This window comes from Oncorhynchus mykiss, chromosome 25, assembly GCF_057628025.1.
Source record: "Oncorhynchus mykiss isolate SJ-2025 chromosome 25, ASM5762802v1, whole genome shotgun sequence".
NCBI classification, from domain to species: Eukaryota; Metazoa; Chordata; class Actinopteri; order Salmoniformes; family Salmonidae; genus Oncorhynchus; species Oncorhynchus mykiss.
The window spans coordinates 67740960-67758129 of NC_143046.1; the positions used below are offsets into that span (position 1 = coordinate 67740960).

General features: G+C 41.1%; 1 protein-coding gene across 1 annotated transcript; it reads right to left on the minus strand.

The window, feature by feature from the left end:
• Positions 1–11401: 11401 nt before the first annotated feature.
• LOC110505598 (protein FAM181A) lies at positions 11402–13247 on the minus strand. Its single transcript, XM_021584919.3, has 2 exons — positions 13123–13247; positions 11402–12922 (listed from the first exon to the last, which is right to left on the minus strand). Exons 1-2 carry the CDS (start codon positions 13145–13147, stop codon positions 12015–12017), a joined length of 933 nt encoding a protein of 310 aa, XP_021440594.3. The 5' UTR covers positions 13148–13247; the 3' UTR covers positions 11402–12014.
• Between the last annotated feature and the right edge of the window lie 3923 nt (positions 13248–17170).

Genomic DNA, 17170 nt, shown 5'->3' on the forward strand with positions numbered 1-17170 from the left:
AAGGTATCCAGCCTCTTGATCGGTGCCAGCATTTTTCTTGATTCTATATTGACTTCAGATAGTTTTCCAGATGAGTAGACCAGGATCTAGTTCATCAACCTAGCCTCAGAGCATTTCACATTATTCTGTATGTAAATCTGAGACACTCCATTTAGTATGACATGTTACATTTTTTATGGTATGTATTCATTTGTGGATGTCCATTACCCATTTCGTATTATATGTTACGAATTTGCAAAACGTACAATATGTTACAAATGTGCCAAATCAAATGTTATTTGTCACATACACATGTTTAGCAGATGTTATTGCGGGTGTAATGAAATGCTTGTGTTTCTAGGTCCAACAGTGCACTAATATGTAACAATACACACAATCTAAGGTAAAAGAATGGAATTAAGAACATATACATTTTTGGATGAGAAATGTCAGAGTGGCATAGACTAAGATCCAGTAGAATAGTATAGAATATAGTATATATATATGAGATGAGTAATGCAAAATATGTAAACATTATTAAAGTGGCCAGTGATTTCAAGTATATGTATATAGGGCAGCAGCCTCTAATGTGCTAGTGATGGCTATATATATATATATATATATATATATATATATATATATATATATATATATACACTGCTCAAAAAAATAAAGGGAACACTAAAATAACACATCCTAGATCTGAATGAATGAAATATTCTTATTAAATACTTTTTTCTTTACATAGTTGAATGTGCTGACAACAGAATCACACACAAATTATCAATGGAAATCAAATTTATCAACCCATGGAGGTCTGGATTTGGAGTCACACTCAAAATTAAAGTGGAAAACCACACTACAGGCTTATCCAACTTTGATGTAATGTCCTTAAAACAAGTCAAAATGAGGCTCAGTAGTGTGTGTGGCCTCCACGTGCCTGTATGACCTCCCTACAATGCCTGGGCATGCTCCTGATGAGGTGGCGGATGGTCTCCTGAGGGATCTCCTCCCAGACCTGGACTAGAGCATCCGCCAACTCCTGGACAGTCTGTGGTGCAACGTGGCGTTGGTGGATGGAGCGAGACATGATGTCCCAGATGTGCTCAATTGGATTCAGGTCTGGGGAACGGGCGGGCCAGTCCATAGCATCAATGCCTTCCTCTTGCAGGAACTGCTGACACACTCCAGCCACATGAGGTCTAGCATTGTCTTGCATTAGGAGGAACCCAGGGCCAACCGCACCAGCATATGGTCTCACAAGGGGTCTGAGGATCTCATCTCGGTACCTAATGGCAGTCAGACTACCTCTGGCGAGCACATGGAGGGCTGTGCGGCCCCCCAAAGAAATGCCACACCACACCATGACTGACCCACCGCCAAACCGGTCATGCTGGAGGATGTTGCAGGCAGCAGAACGTTCTCCACGGCGTCTCCAGACTGTCACGTCTGTCACTTGCTCAGTGTGAACCTGCTTTCATCTGTGAAGAGCACAGGGCGCCAGTGGCGAATTTGCCAATCTTGATGTTCTCTGGCAAATGCCAAACGTCCTGCACAGTGTTGGGCTGTAAGCACAATCCCCACCTGTGGACGTCGGGCCCTCATACCACCCTCACTGAGTCTGTTTCTGACCTTTTGAGCAGACACATGCACATTTGTGGCCTGCTGGAGGTCATTTTGCAGGGCTCTGGCAGTGCTCTGGCAGTGCTCCTCCTGCTCCTCCTTGCACAAAGGCGGAGGTAGCGGTCCTGCTGCTGGGTTGTTGCCCTCCTACGGCCTCCTCCACGTCTCCTGATGTACTGGCCTGTTTCCTGGTAGCGTCTCCATGCTCTGGACACTACGCTGACAGACACAGCAAACCTTCTTGCCACAGCTCGCATTGATGTGCCATCCTGGATGAGCTGCACTACCTGAGCCACTTGTGTGGGTTGTAGACTCCGTCTTATGCTACCACTAGAGTGAAAGCACCGCCAGCATTCAAAAGTGACCAAAACATCAGCCAGGAAGCATAGGAACTGAGAAGTGGTCTGTGGTTATCACTTGCAGAACCACTCCTTTATTGGGGGTGTCTTGCTAATTGCTTATAATTTCCACCTGTTGTCTATCCATTTGCACAACAGCATGTGAAATGTATTGTCAATCAGTATTGCTTCCTAAGTGGACAGTTTGATTTCACAGAAGTGTGATTGACTTGGAGTTACATTGTGTTGTTTAAGTGTTCCCTTTATTTTTTGAGCAGTGTATATATATGTATATGTGTGTGTACCTTTAAATCAGTTAAGAACAAATTCTTATTTTCAATGATGGCCTAGGAACAGTGGGTTAACTGCCTTGTTCAGGGGCAGAATGACAGATTTTTACGTTGTCAGCTCTGGGATTTGATACAGCAACCTTTTGGTTTCTAGTCCAACAATCTATGTACAATATGTTAAGAATTTGATAAAAGTATAATATGTTACGAGTTCTAGCTAGGTGGCTAATGTTAGCTAGCTGGCTAACGTTAGCTAGGCTAGGGGTTAAGGTTAGGATTCGGGGAAGGGTTAGGGTTAGATTAGCTAACATGCTAAGTAGTTGCAAAGTAGCTAAAAAGTAGTAAGTAGTTAAAGTTGCTAATTACCTAAAATGCTAAGTTGTAAGTGATGAGATTCAAACTCGCAACCTTTGTGTTGCTAGACATTATCATTATATACCCACCCATCTAACCCAAAAATTAGCTAATTACTTAAAGTGCTAAAGTTGTCTGTGATGAGATGCAAACTGTCAACCTTTTGGTTTGCTGGACATTCACATTATACACCCATCCATCCCAACCAACCACCCTTCTTTCATTTTTGCTTTAAGTAACTATCTGTCTTATGTAACCATACCAAAGGCATGTTTTGGGATTCATGTTTACTGTGTTAAGTCTAGTCTGTGAGACCAGGCTGAGTTCATTTGACACCAAAAATGAATTATTTTATTACAGCCAAGTCAGTAGGCGACACTTTGAATTTAACAAAGTATCAACTGAATACCACTTTGGTTTGCAATGGGTAGTTTATAATCTACACCGCAACCATTTCCAACAGTGTCTGTCAACAACTGATGCTCTGCAATTTTCAGAAAATATAATTGAGCAAGTTGCTAAACCTGTTTTAAGGAGATGTGTTGATACATCAGAAAGGCAGTAATTATTACATTTAGAACTTAAAGCCAGGATTGTCTCACTCATCAGAAGTAACCATTGTGCTGGTTACAGTGGTGGTGTCATGTTTTAAGATGTAATGGTATGAAATTGAATCTTGACCAGACCAAGACACATTTACTAGACTGTGAAGACTTGACAGTTAGACAGGAAATAGCAATCAGTACCAATGAACCCACAGCCTTAACCAGTATTATTGTCTAATAACAGATATTGGAGATATGCTTTGGGGTGCTCTGAAGTAGGAATGTTATTCTGAGACTGTCAGAGAGAGCTTTGGGAATTCAAAGATGGAGAAATGCAGCATTAACTTCATAATACGTATGTTTATCTATAAATATGTTTTACACTTTGTCTGAAAAATTGTTTTATATACTGGAGCAGGCTTTTTTGTTCCCCAATACATTTTAACATTGCCTTTTTGCAGAGCTAATCTTATTTCTGGATGTTGACTGTTTATTTTCTTATCACTGAGTGATTATCTTATGTGTCAATAAAGTTGTATAGATATCACCAGGGACTGTAATTCAAGCTCTTGTGTGGGTGATTGTAATACTCCTTCATAACCTCTGCCATAGCCATGTAAGCCCTCAAGCCAGAGAGGCCTTTAATAAGAGCAGTGGAATCAAGTGGAACCAAACAAAGCTAAACATGCATCACCACTGCTGGGGCTACTTGCTCCCTAGTCTGGCAGCACAGATAGCTGTTCTCTCTCCCAACAGGAGTGCCTGGCTCTTAGGTTACTCCACATGTGGAAAACCTATGACTGTGTACATTATTAGTTTCAGGATTGAACATTTTCTGCCTTTGATTTTGCATGCCACCTCTTTCATGAATCAAGGTGATGCAGCTCAATTTTGTTGTGCGCTCTCATTTCGCCCTTCTTATTTCATGACTGCAGGATTTTAAAGGGAAATTCTTAATTCTATGTTTGACTGAGAGGTATATTTTGTTTTATGATGAATTCATTCATGCTTTCAACTTCCTTCCAGGTCCATGTGTTTTAACTCCAGGACCAACACTGGGCTATGAGGACAACAGGGAAGGGCTGGATAACCTAGTTGTTTAGGGCAATATAGTGACCACCAATGTGACCTTCCCAGACAGCCTGTCCATAACACTATGCCAGAGACTAAATATTGAAGATAACGCAGACATATCTAACCATCAGACTCTGCCTACAATCCCCTCATCCATCAAGATGTTAAGGTGAGTCCTTACAAAGAAGATATGTCCTGTATGTATTCTTATTCCCTCTCTTGTCTAATTGAGTCTATTCTACTATCTCCAACATTCTGCAGGATCAAGTTAGTTTAACTTAATTTTATTTAATATAGTTTCAACCAAGATAATATAAATAAATACCTGAACCCCTATCACTCACTCACTGTATGGTGGGATATACAGCAGCCATAGGCATCAAACTCTGAAGAGCATCATGTGGTAACAGGCAATAGGCACTTATGCTCATATTGTTATGATTTCCATGCTGTTCAGCATTTTTGCACAGATGCTATATGGTAAAGAAGCAATAATTTGACTTTTTTCCGAATGGAGTTGGGTTAATCATTTTGTTCAAATAACCAGGGCCATTTTATACATTTGAAAATTCCAGTCAAATTAATATAACACCTATTTTTAATGTACCAAAATATAAAAACACCTGCCTGTTTGCAAATGTCATAATAAAAACTAACGGGGTAATGGAGAACAGATGCCCAAAGTATCCTGATGCAATTTGCCTTTATCTTTGGGCGGAGGATGCTGGAGTGCCTTCACATGTCAATACGGTCCTAAAATAATCTCAGAATGCACCGCTGAGCCCTGGCTATCCTCCCCCCGCTGCTGTCATTGCTCGACCGCTGCTCTGCCACGTGTCCTCTACAACGCGTGTGGATGCGCTAAAATAATGATGAGATTTTTTTATTCTGAGTATCTATCGCAATTTCTTATGATGGGAACAAGAGCAAACCGTCTTTAGGTAAAGTATACAACGATGTTGTTCCCGAGTGGCGCAGCGGTTTAAGGCAATGCATCTCAGTGCTATCTCATCACCAGACCCTGGTTCGATTCCAGGTTCTATCACAACCGGCCGTAATTGGGAGTCCCATAGGGCTGCGCACAATTCCCTCAACGTCGTCCGGGCTAGGGTTTGGCCGGTTGGCAGTCATTGTAAATAATAATTTGTTGTTAATAATTTGCTGACTTTCCTAGGTAAATAAAGGTTAAATATAAATATAGAAATACGTTGATCGGCAACGGCAAAAATACTTTATGTCAGCTGAGTGAGTATTTTGTTAATTGTGAAGCGCAGGGCAATCCCCGTGGACTGAATTAGTGGGATCTGTTTCAGTCTATTAAACATTTGTATTTAATATAATTAATTATAATATTTATTGATTTACAAGGACCCTACATTATTTCCATTATATCTAAACACTAGAAAATAAAATCACGGACGTGCTTACTCTTTATTTAAAAACATGAACAACTAGATTTATGAGAGAACTTGGTATCACAAACCTGCATCAATTACATTCTGCATTGTCTCCAAGTCATTTGCCTTCCCTCTTCATTGTAGAGATATAGATCCAACAGTGTTTACCATCCAGAGAGGAGATGCTCAAGCTGTGAAAGAGCTGTCACTGACTGCACCACTCAGCCTGACGAAAGAGAACAAAGAAGGATGAATACCTTTGCATGAGGCTGCATATTGTGGCCAAGCTGAATATATAAAGGCACTGCTGAAAGGTACACATTGAAAGCTTAATTTTTATAGTCTTTAAATGCAAATCCTTGCCTTTGTTAATGGGGCTCAATTAAATTGGGGTTGAATTATAGACTGGATGTTAAAGCATGTTAAAGCATTTTGTTTATGTGTATATTATTTTCCCTCCAGCCCAACCAGGATTAGTTGACAAGCACACCCTCTAAGAACAGGCTGCTCTCCTCCTGTCATTTTCCGTGCAACAACTGTCATGTGTGCAATGCCTCCTACAGGCAGGGTCAGATCCTGACATCAGCAGCAAGAACAAAGAGACTCCCCTATACAAAGGTACAGCACCCTACGTGGCTATAGCAGGTACGATAATGGCTTTGAGGATTATGTAGTACTGAAGCATGGTGTCTTCTGCCAGTCTGTCTAACCCAATGTTCTCTGATGCCTTCTAGCGTGTGAGTGGGAGAACATGGACATTTTTTTACATGTATTTTTATTTTACCTTTATTTAACCTTAACAATCACGGGCCTACCCTGGCAAAACCCGGACGACGCTGGGCCAATTGTGCTACGCCCTATGGGACTTCCAATCACGGTCAGATGTGATTCAGCCTGGATTCAAACCAGGGACTGTAGTGTCGCCTCTTGCACTGAAATGTAGTGCCTTAGACCACTGCGCCACTCGGGAGCCCCAAATGGTGAGCCTCATCCTGTCATTCGGTGCCACAGTGAACCAGAGGTGTAACCGGGGCTGGACAGCCCTCCACGAGGCAGTGTGCAGGGACAACATAGAGATTTGGTATTTTAGGTATTTTATTAGGATCCCCATTAACTGTTGCAAAAGCAGCAGCTACTCTTCCTGGGGTCCACAGAAAACATGACATAATACAGAACATCAATAGACAAGAACAGCTCAAGGACAGAACTACATACATTTTTTTTAAAGGCACATGGAGGCCTACATATCAATGCATACACACAAACTATCTAGGTCAGATAGGGGAGAGGCCTTGTGCCGTGAGGTGTTGCTTTATCTTGTTTTTTTAAACCAGGTCTGCTGTTTATTTGAACAATATGAGATGGAAGGAAGTTCCACGCAATAAGGGCTCTATATAATACTGTATGCTTTCTTGAATTTGTTCTGGATTTGGGGACTGTGAAAATACTCATGGTGGCATGTATGGTGGGATAAGTGTGTGTGTCAAAGCTGTGTGTAAGTTGACTTTGCAAACAATTTGGGATTTCCAACACATTAATGTTTCTTATAAAAAGAAGTGATGCAGTCATTCTCTTCTCAACTCTTAGCCAAGAGAGACTGGCATGCATAGTATTTATATCAGCCCTCCGATTACAATGAAGAGCAAAACGTGACGCTCTGTTCTGGGCCAGCAGCAGCTAACTAGGTATTTCCTTGCCAGCACTGGACCATGACTGGACAATAATCAAGATTAGAGCCTGGAGAACTTGCTGTTTGGAGTGTGGTGTCAAAAAAGCAAAGCAAGTCTTTATTACGGACAGACATCTCCCCATCTTTACAACTATTTAATCTATATGTTTTGACCATGACAGGTTACAATCTAAGATAATGCCAAGTAATTGAATCTCTAAACTGGTTCAATAGCCACACCATTCATTACCAGTTTCAGCTGAGGTCCAGAACTTAAGGAATGATTTGTACCAAATACAATGCTCTTAGTTTTAGAGATGTTCAGGATCAGTATATTACTGTCAACCCATTTCAAAATAGACTGCTAGTCTTTAAGGGTTTCAGTTACTTCATTAGCTGTGGTTGCTGATGTGTACAGTGCCTTGTGAAAGTATTCACCCCCTTCCTATTTTGTTTTATTACAACCTGGAATTTAAATATATTTTTAGGGGTTTGTATCATTTGATTTACACAACATGCCTACCACTTTGAAGATGCAAAATATTTGTTATTGTGAAATGGAAAACTTGAGCGTGCGTTCACCTCCCCAAAGACAATACTTTGTAGAGCCACCTTTTGCAGCAATTACAGCTGCAAGTCTCTTGGGGTATGTCTCTGTAAGCTTGGCACATCTAGCCACTGTGTCACGATCGTCGTAAGAAGCGGACCAAAGCGCAGCGTGGTGTGAATGCATCATTTAATAGATGACGAAAAACACGAAGTAAACTGTACAAAAACAATAAACAAATAACGACCGTGAAGCTATCATAAGAACGGTGCTGACACAAGCAACTAACATAGACAATCACCCACAAACAAACAGTGAAACCCAGGCTACCTAAGTATGATTCTCAATCAGAGACAACTAATGACACCTGCCTCTGATTGAGAACCATACTAGGCCGAAACATAGAAATCCCAAAATCATAGAAAAACAAACAGACTGCCCACCCCAACTCACGCCCTGACCATACTAAATAACGACAAAACAAAGGAAATAAAGGTCAGAACGTGACACACTGAGATTTTTGCCCATTCATCAAGACAAAACTGCTCCAGCTCCTTCAAGTCGGATGGGTTCCGCTGGTGTACAGCAATCTTTTAGTCATACCACAGATCCTCAATTGGATTGAGGTCTGGGCTTTGACTAGGCCATTCCAAGACATTTAAATGTTTTCCCTTAAACCACTTGAGTGTTGCTTTAGCAGTATGCTTAGGGTCATTGTCCTGCTGGAATGTGAACCTCCATCCCAGTCTCAAATCTCTGGAAGACTGAAACAGGCTTCCCTCAAGAATATCCCTGTATTTAGCGCCATCCATCATTCCTTCAATTCTGACCAGTTTCTCAGTCCCTGCTGATGAAAAACATCCCCACAGCATGATGATGCTACCCCCACCATGCTTCACTGTGGGGATGGTGTTCTCGGGGTGATGAGAGGTGTTAGGTTTGCGCCAGACATTTTCCTTGATGGCCCAAAAAATGTATTTTAGTCTCACCTGACCAGAGTACCTTCTTCCATATGTTTGGGGAGTTTCCCACACGCCGTTTGGCGAACACCAAACGTGTTTGCTTCTTTCTTTCATTAAGCAATGGCTTTTTCTGGCCATTCTTCCGTAAAGCCGAGCTCTGTGGAGTGTACGGCTTAAAGTGGTCCTATGGACAGATACTCCAATCTCTGCTGTGGAGCTTTGCAGCTCCTTCAGGGTTATTTTGGTCTCTTTGTTGCCTCTCTGATTAATGCCCTCCTTGCCTGGTCCGTGAGTTTTGGTGGGTTTAATGGTGCTCCATGGTATGTTCAAAGTTTTTAAAATATTTATAACCCAACCCTGATCTGTACTTCTCCACAACTTTATCCCTGACCTGTTTGGAGAGCTCATTGGTCTTCATGGTGCAGCTTGCTTGGTGGTGTTACAGACTCTGGGGCCTTTCAGAACAGGTGTATATATACTCAGATCATGTGACAGATCATGTGACACTTAGATTGCACACAGGTGGACTTTATTTAGCTAATTATGTGACTTCTGGAGGTAATTGGTTGCACCAGATCTTATTTAGGGGCTTCATAGCAAAGGAGGTGAATACATATGCATGCACCACTTCCATTTATTTTTTGAAATTTTTGTTCACCAATTTGGACTATTTTAAGTAGGTTCCTTACATGAAATCCAAATAAAAATCAATTTAAATTGCAGGTTGTAATGCAACAAAATAGGAAAAACTCCAAAGGGGATGAATACTTTGCAAGGGACTGTCTTTGGTTGAAACATGGACACACAAAAAAATTGCTGGTTAGGGCAGGAGCCATCATTAATCCTCCCAATACCTACAGCACTCATAGTAGCAGCCCAGCAAGGACGCGTAGAGGCCATGCGATACCTCATTAGGGAAGGTAGGTTACAGTGTGTGCAATGCTGTAACAGATGACATGGTTGGCCTTATAGTACATTTGGCTTTTTACTGTAGTCACACAGACAGGAGATACATTCATTCTTATTAGACTCATTCAGTTTTCTCCAAAGTCACTTTTTCCTCAGGTGCTGACATCAACATGCAGACGTGACGGTGCTACAGCCCTGTATGAGGCCAGTAAAAATTGCCACAGGGAGATAGTGGAGCTGCAATTCTCTTCCATCACAGACGCCAACAAACCCACCAAGACAGGAATCCTACCTCTACATGTTGCTGCTCCGTATGGACACCATGAGTATGTACGAGTGCACTGTGTTTCTCCTGTCGTGTCTCTTGTATTATGTACAGTACTAATGTCCCCTTGTTCCAGTATTGTGTACATGCTTGTCCCAGTCACCAGTTGGAGATAACATCAGCATTCCATTCTGTCCTACCACCTTCCCTAGTGCTATCATACTTTGTATGAATAACCTACCTCTTCTCAAGTGGCTTTTGGTCAATGGCTGTGGTATCTGGGCCTACTTCAGATGTGCATATGGTTGCAGCCCACACCCAGCCCAGGACATCATAGTCATCGACATCAATCATGTCTCTTTTAACCTGCACATGACTTGTTGCCAGCAAAGTACAGGTAAGGCAAAGTAGGCTCCTATTGTGATCATGATTATTCTGGGAACTTGATAAATAGCCTTTTTGGGAGAGGGGGGCATGATGCTCATTATCTTTTTTTTCTGTTCATTCTTATATCCCTTAGTTTTGTGAGTTGATCTCATCAACTGTGTGTAACTGGGCAGGGCCCATCGTAGACTTACTGCTGGACTACGTTGGTGATGTTCAACTGTGTGCCAGACTCAACAAGCTCCTGGATGGATGGCAGGAATGGCCCAGCATCAAGACCAAGTCATGTGAGTACATCAATGAACACAGACACACACACACTCAAACAGCTGGGACAATCTAATACAGTGTTTCCTCAGTGTCAGCCCATCCACTGATGCACCTGTGCAGGCTAAGGATCCATGAGCAGATGGTTGTGTCCAGACTCAGGTCTCTGGACAGCCTACCCCTCCCAGAGACTGCTGCAGTACCTCAGCCTGACCAGACACAGCTTTGATGACTTCTGCCCTGATGGCAAATAAGGCTTGTCAGTGTTCCTGTGTGTTGTGCCTTATAGTATATTACGTTACCAGTTTACAGGATTTTTAAAACGGTATTTACGGGGTAGTGATTGTGCAAAATGTGTGTAATGGAGAATATGTGTGTCGTGTGCACGTGGAATGTGTGTGTCGTGTGCACATACAGTGGATGTGAGCTGCAGGTCTGTGTGGATGGGCTGACGAATGATGATAGATAAAGGCACAGCAGTTGATAGTCTCCTGAAGAAGTGCAGCATAACTGAGCTAAAATTAACTCAAGGTAAGCTTTTAAAATACCTGTCTATCAGATGTTTAGGCCGAGTTTAACAAAGGGAGACAATCAATATGAGGCTTTATGAAGTGTGCTTGCTTGGATGGAATTGACTTGTTGATATTCAGCACTGATTTTGTAATATGTTTTGAAAGTGTGTTTTCAACACACCTAGTGTAATGAGTGTATATTATAGTTGAGTTGTTGTTGTAACATATTGTAAATGTCAGTGCTAAAAGGCTATTGAAAAAGGTGTTCGAACCAAAGAAAGAAATCTAAAGATCTACTGTTTATTTAAAAAATAAATGTAATTTCTCCATTTCACAAGTATTATTTACAAACAAAAAATATCAAGAAATAATGTGGGGAACTATCTGTCAGTCTGTGTTTAACTTTTTGTTGACAAACACAAGTGAACTACAAGTAATTTTGATCAATTCATTTTTAAACCAGTGTATTTAAGAGATATATACACTGAGGTAATCAACACACCCGTATACCTCTCCTTTAGCATAGATTATCACAACGAATCAAAAAATGGACAACGTCAAATGTCACTTCATTCCTATATCAACATATATTCCCTTCCATTTTAAAAATTAGAAAGATGAAGTAGTCTACATTTTTCAGTTTGAGACGGTGCTATGATTTTATAATAAATTCCTTAGACGTTATGGAACCCAAGTGGTAAAGGTGCAGGTGTTCCAAGCAGAAATGTTTGGTATGACATTTAAGACTACTTAAGTGCTTATGACTACTCTTTAAAAAAAGAGAAATGCAAAGTTTGAAATTAAAAAGAAATGGCATATCGAACTAAACAAATTAATATTTACATCTTCATTATTGCTTAGGCAATTATTAAGCTATGATTATACGTCTGTAATTGTGTTTAAATGAACCCAAACACGTTGAAAATGGATGGCGGGACCGTGGGTTTAGTCGGTATGGGTTTGACCACGACATGCGTGTAGTTCTTATGTCGGTGTGTTATGTCGGATGTTTCCGTTTCAGCCACTGTGGCTTTCCCCCAGAGTCCCACAGCCGATTGTGGAACAACTATGTGACTCTGAAAGACGTGGTGTCCGTGGTACTGAAACGGACAGAAACCGCAAACATTGACGTTATGAGAGGCCACGTCCAGTTTGAGCGGTTCTTTCTCAACAGAGCCGCGTCTATTGCAGAGAAGCAAGCTCGGTGTTAGTTCCTCGTGAGCTTTTTTTATTTTTTCAACGTCGTTGATTCCTATCACACATTGGCTCTTTTTCCATCCATACTGCAAATAGTCTGTGTTGGTTTGGGCTAATCGGGGTTCCTCCCAAAACGATGCAGGGAGTTGACGTTTCCTCATGGGTACCTGTTCTTGCTTACTGTTATCACTGTCTACAGTTGGGGTTTGAGCCATCCTTGCGTTCTCTACGTCTTGCGCATCCGAACCCCCTTTTTCGTTGATGCGCGTCGTGCTCGGGTGAATTGTCTCCAATGAATACTCGCTGGACTTGTTCACCACATCTTTGGCGATGCTAGACTCCGTGGACCTGTGTGTGTGGCATCTGGGCATCCGAGCGTATTTCTGAGAAAAACGCTTGAGCTGTTTCTGCAGGTATTTCCTGTGGTCCACAGAGCGCCTGCAAGGGGCTGATTTGTCCAGAGCCGCCTTGATGTCACTGGATGCCAAGTTTACAAAGTTCAGTAACGTTTTCACATCACTGTCTGCACTTGCCATTTTACAGTGTAAATATTTTAATCCATACCACCAAACAAGTCCATGCAAATTATATTCTTCTTCATCTTTAAAATCTGAAAAAAATGAATAGCATCATAAGATATAAATATTTAAGAAAAATATTTAGAACTTTATACTCACATTATTTGTAGTTCATAAGGAATACCACAATAATCACACAATTACGCACAGGGCCCAATAAAACAGGAATTACGCATAGCCTAACAACACGTAGGTTGCAAGTTATCCATTCATAACTACAAATAAAACTTACCATGTCCCCTGTTGAGGATTCTCATTCCTGTCTCTCTCCCAGAAGTAGTCTGAGTGCTTCAACAAGTTGAATGAATATAAACTGCGTGTAGTGTTGGTGCTTTCCTTGAACCAATCAGCGACCTCAGTCCCCTCACAATGCACCCCAATCAGCCTCCGAGCCCCCGGTATTGAATTCTTTGCCATCGCAAATTGTTGTCACGGAGATCCTCCAAGAAAAGCGGCTAATAGATGCAATATTTCTGCCCGGTCTTCCGCGCGCTCATGGAACACCCTTACAATAGTTTATCCAAACTTCTAAATATGCCCCAAGAACTACCGTGCATGATTAGTCTGACATAGGCTGTTAATGGTATGGGTATGCTTCATCCCTGCGAGACAATTTCAACTGTTGTGATATAGCCCCCCCCCCCCCCTCCCTCCAGAGTGCTGTCAGATGTAGGATTTGGTGGGAGTGGGGAGGGGGATCTAAAGAGCACATATCCATGGAAAGGGGGGTTGATCGCTCAAGAATCTTGTCTTTCTATTTGCCCCCTCAATCGAGCGACACAAAAGCTGAATTACTCATTCAAACCTCGCGGGACAAAAGGAAAGGAGCTGGATAGCACTCCTGCATTTGTAGTCAAACATTTAGAGACTTAAATCGAGTCGTCATGAAGGAGAAAGAGTTAGACAAAGCCCATAGAATTGCCATCAGTAAACATTTTCCTGTGTCATATTAGTGGGTCTCCATGGCTCCTTCTGGCCCGTGGACAATAGCACAAGTTTGCACACTCGAATACTGTCACCCTGCCAACGGCAACAAGTGCCAAAAACAGGACAATCCCCGGGGAAAGCAAGGGCTCTGCGGGGAAGGTTGCAATAGAGGAGGAAAAGGGGACCTGTGAAATGCTAATTTAGGTCCATCCCCTTATTGAAGAAAAAAAGAGTACCTATCGTTCCATTGAACAACCACCTCTTGCATCAGTGTGGCATGAGAGTTGAGGCAACCGTTTCAGCATGACCATAACCACAATACCGCTCTGCTGCCATCAGCCCTGACTGCAGAACATTTCATATTCATATTTTCTGACTTCTCAGAGTCAAATTAAAAGTTAATATATTGTAATGTTTGCACCTGCAATGTCTCTATAGGCATATCATATGTTACAACTAAAACTATACTAACTTGTTATTTCTCTCAGGATGTATAACCTCCATAATGTATCTTGACTAGTCCAGTGCCTGGTATGATGGGGTGATCTCTCATCTACTGCTCAGGCTGTTGGCCCTTGGAGAGGCAACAGGACCCTACTGTCCCCATCTCTTCTTCATTCACCTCTCTGTTCCTCTCAAAGGGCCAATTAACAATTGTGCACCCCTCCCCTGCCCTGTCGCCCTACTCCTGTGCTTTTGAAGTGACTGAGAGAGAGAAAGGGGAAGTATAGTGGCACCAATAAACAATAAATCCCACTATGTGTCCCTGTCCTCATGCCAGTTTGAGTAAGATGGATGGAAGAGAGGCTTGTAAGCCATTTCAGATTGGATGTGATGTGTTATGGGACCCAGGGTAGATGATAGAATAATGAAGTGCTGAACCTCATCAGAATTATGACCGGAAAGGAAGCACTAATCAATTCAAAGTCAATCACTGTAAAACACTGTTGCCCTTATCCTTGTGTAATAACACTTATTTCCGGTACTCTTGTAACTTTGTGTTGCTGTTATTAGACAGATCAGATTGTAATCACACAAACACCACAACAACCTCCCTGGTTCTTGGTTGCCAATCGGTCACTGAGTTGACAGCACAAGACTCCCCCTTGCCCTCTGACCCCCAGACAGCCCTGCTCTCTGGGTGTTACACCAGCACCCTCATTATCATATGGCACATCCACTTAACACACTCCAGCCTGCATACTTCCACACTCCAGCATCACTAATAAACACTTTACATTATGACACTTGTACATGTAGTAATGCTGTAATTACTTTAGTATCAACATTATATTAATTTGTTATTTATGTTAATATCATATCCTGACACATATTCCATCATATTAGAGTGTTTTTAGTATTTTATTCTCTAACCACTTACCCCCTAATTGTCATGTGATGATGCACAATAATAAATATACAGTATTTGGGTAAATCAGATTATTCTTACATTATCAACTCTGCCACTAGATGGCAATACACCTCTACAGTCTAGAATGCAGTAAATGAGGACAAGCAAGTCAGTGCTGTATAAAGCTTTGTTTAAAATAATAACACTGAGGGACCATATTTTTGATGTTATTGAACAATATTTAATATCAGTAGTTACTTTGAAATTGTTATAATTACTTAAGAGCAAACCCAGAAACTCCTGAAACCGTTTGTCTTTTTAGTTTATGTTTCCTTTATATCATGTACAGGTTACCCCATTGGGATTAAACATTTATTTTACAAGGACTGGTCACAAGATGACAGGTCTTTAGTGGGTATGAGTACTTCATTCTATAGTCTGCACTGTAGACTACACTGTATGATGCTGTAATAAGGTAAACAACCAATCTATCTTGATTAGCAAAAGACAGCAAGAGAGTCTTAACCTGAATTCTGTGTGATGTTTGTCTCTATGGAGCGTGTGGATGTGAAGGATGGTGTTGTGGCACTGGCAGGTGTTTTGTGGTTGCTGAAATCAAATTGAGTAAGCAGGGCATGATGAGTGGATGATGTAGAGCTTCTTTCTTGTCTGTTAATCGATGCAGGGATAGACTGGAGTGGAGGATAGAGGAGCAAAACCACTAAACAGCTCCCTCAGAAGAACTCAAACCATCTAGAGAAGACATGTATGCCAACACTTAAGACTTCAGAATCTGAAAAGGTATTTTTACTGCCGTGCCAGTACTCATCAATGTGTAATCAGCTTTAATGCAATCCTCTCTGGATGTGCACATTTGATAGCAGCAAATCTTTGTTTCATACAAGACGGAATGCACTGCGTTGCTGCAGTATACTTGTTGACTGAATTGTTCTTCATCAAAAATAACTTGAAAAATATGATTTGGTGCCAACAGCGTTCTTAAATGCCAGGTCTTGTCCAACTTATCTCATGACAGAGGGGCTGCGAGCTCTGTAATTTATATTGCACTAGTCAGTAGATCCTTAAATGCCAACCCTCCCCTCTGGCCGCCACCTTATAATGAGCAGATTGCTTGTCATATAGGCATATAACAACGGTGCTTTGACTTGATTAAAGGTGTATATATATATATATATATATATATATATATATATATATATATATATATATATATATATATATATATATATATATATATATATATATATATATATATATATATATATATATATACGAAGAAGGAAATATTGAGTCTGAAATTGGGTGTTAGAAATATTAATTAAATACCACATCAAAAATATATCCCCTTTGCCACTGCAATAGAAAAGTCAATAGAGTTCGATGTGCTGTGTAAAGAGTCATACCTTCATTCATGGTCCATAAATTAAAGTCAACATTCATTTATTACCCTCCATACATAGTATTTTCCCCCATCATGTTTAGTTACCACAGGAATGGATAATGTGAGGAAAGTGATGTGAGGAAAGTAGACTAGACATCACATTAAAGAGTTAATTGACATCAGGCTAGCCAGTGTTTTCCCCTCCAGAGTGTTTAGAGTAGATTTGCCTAATTAGAAGAAGTAATTGACCTTTAGTATGCATAAACCATTTCCACTCTGTGCTGATCATGGAGATATGCGAAGAGGAGGAGAATTATATGGAGACAAGCAGGTAAGGAGAGTACAACATTGGCTTGTCCACTGAGGTCGTGAGAGAGACACTGTAAACATGGACTAGACTCAGTGGATCCTGTCCTGTTATTTACAGAAGACTGCATGCACATCCAAACTGTTACGCAACTTTCCTCTCTAAATGTTCCTTCAGAAGGGTCTGCAATTGGCCAACCTGGTCTCAGAACAAAACGTGTTATACAATGTATGTTACTAAAATCAGTGCAACTCCAGTTAATATATGTTACATTAGGTTACATTACATTGGTC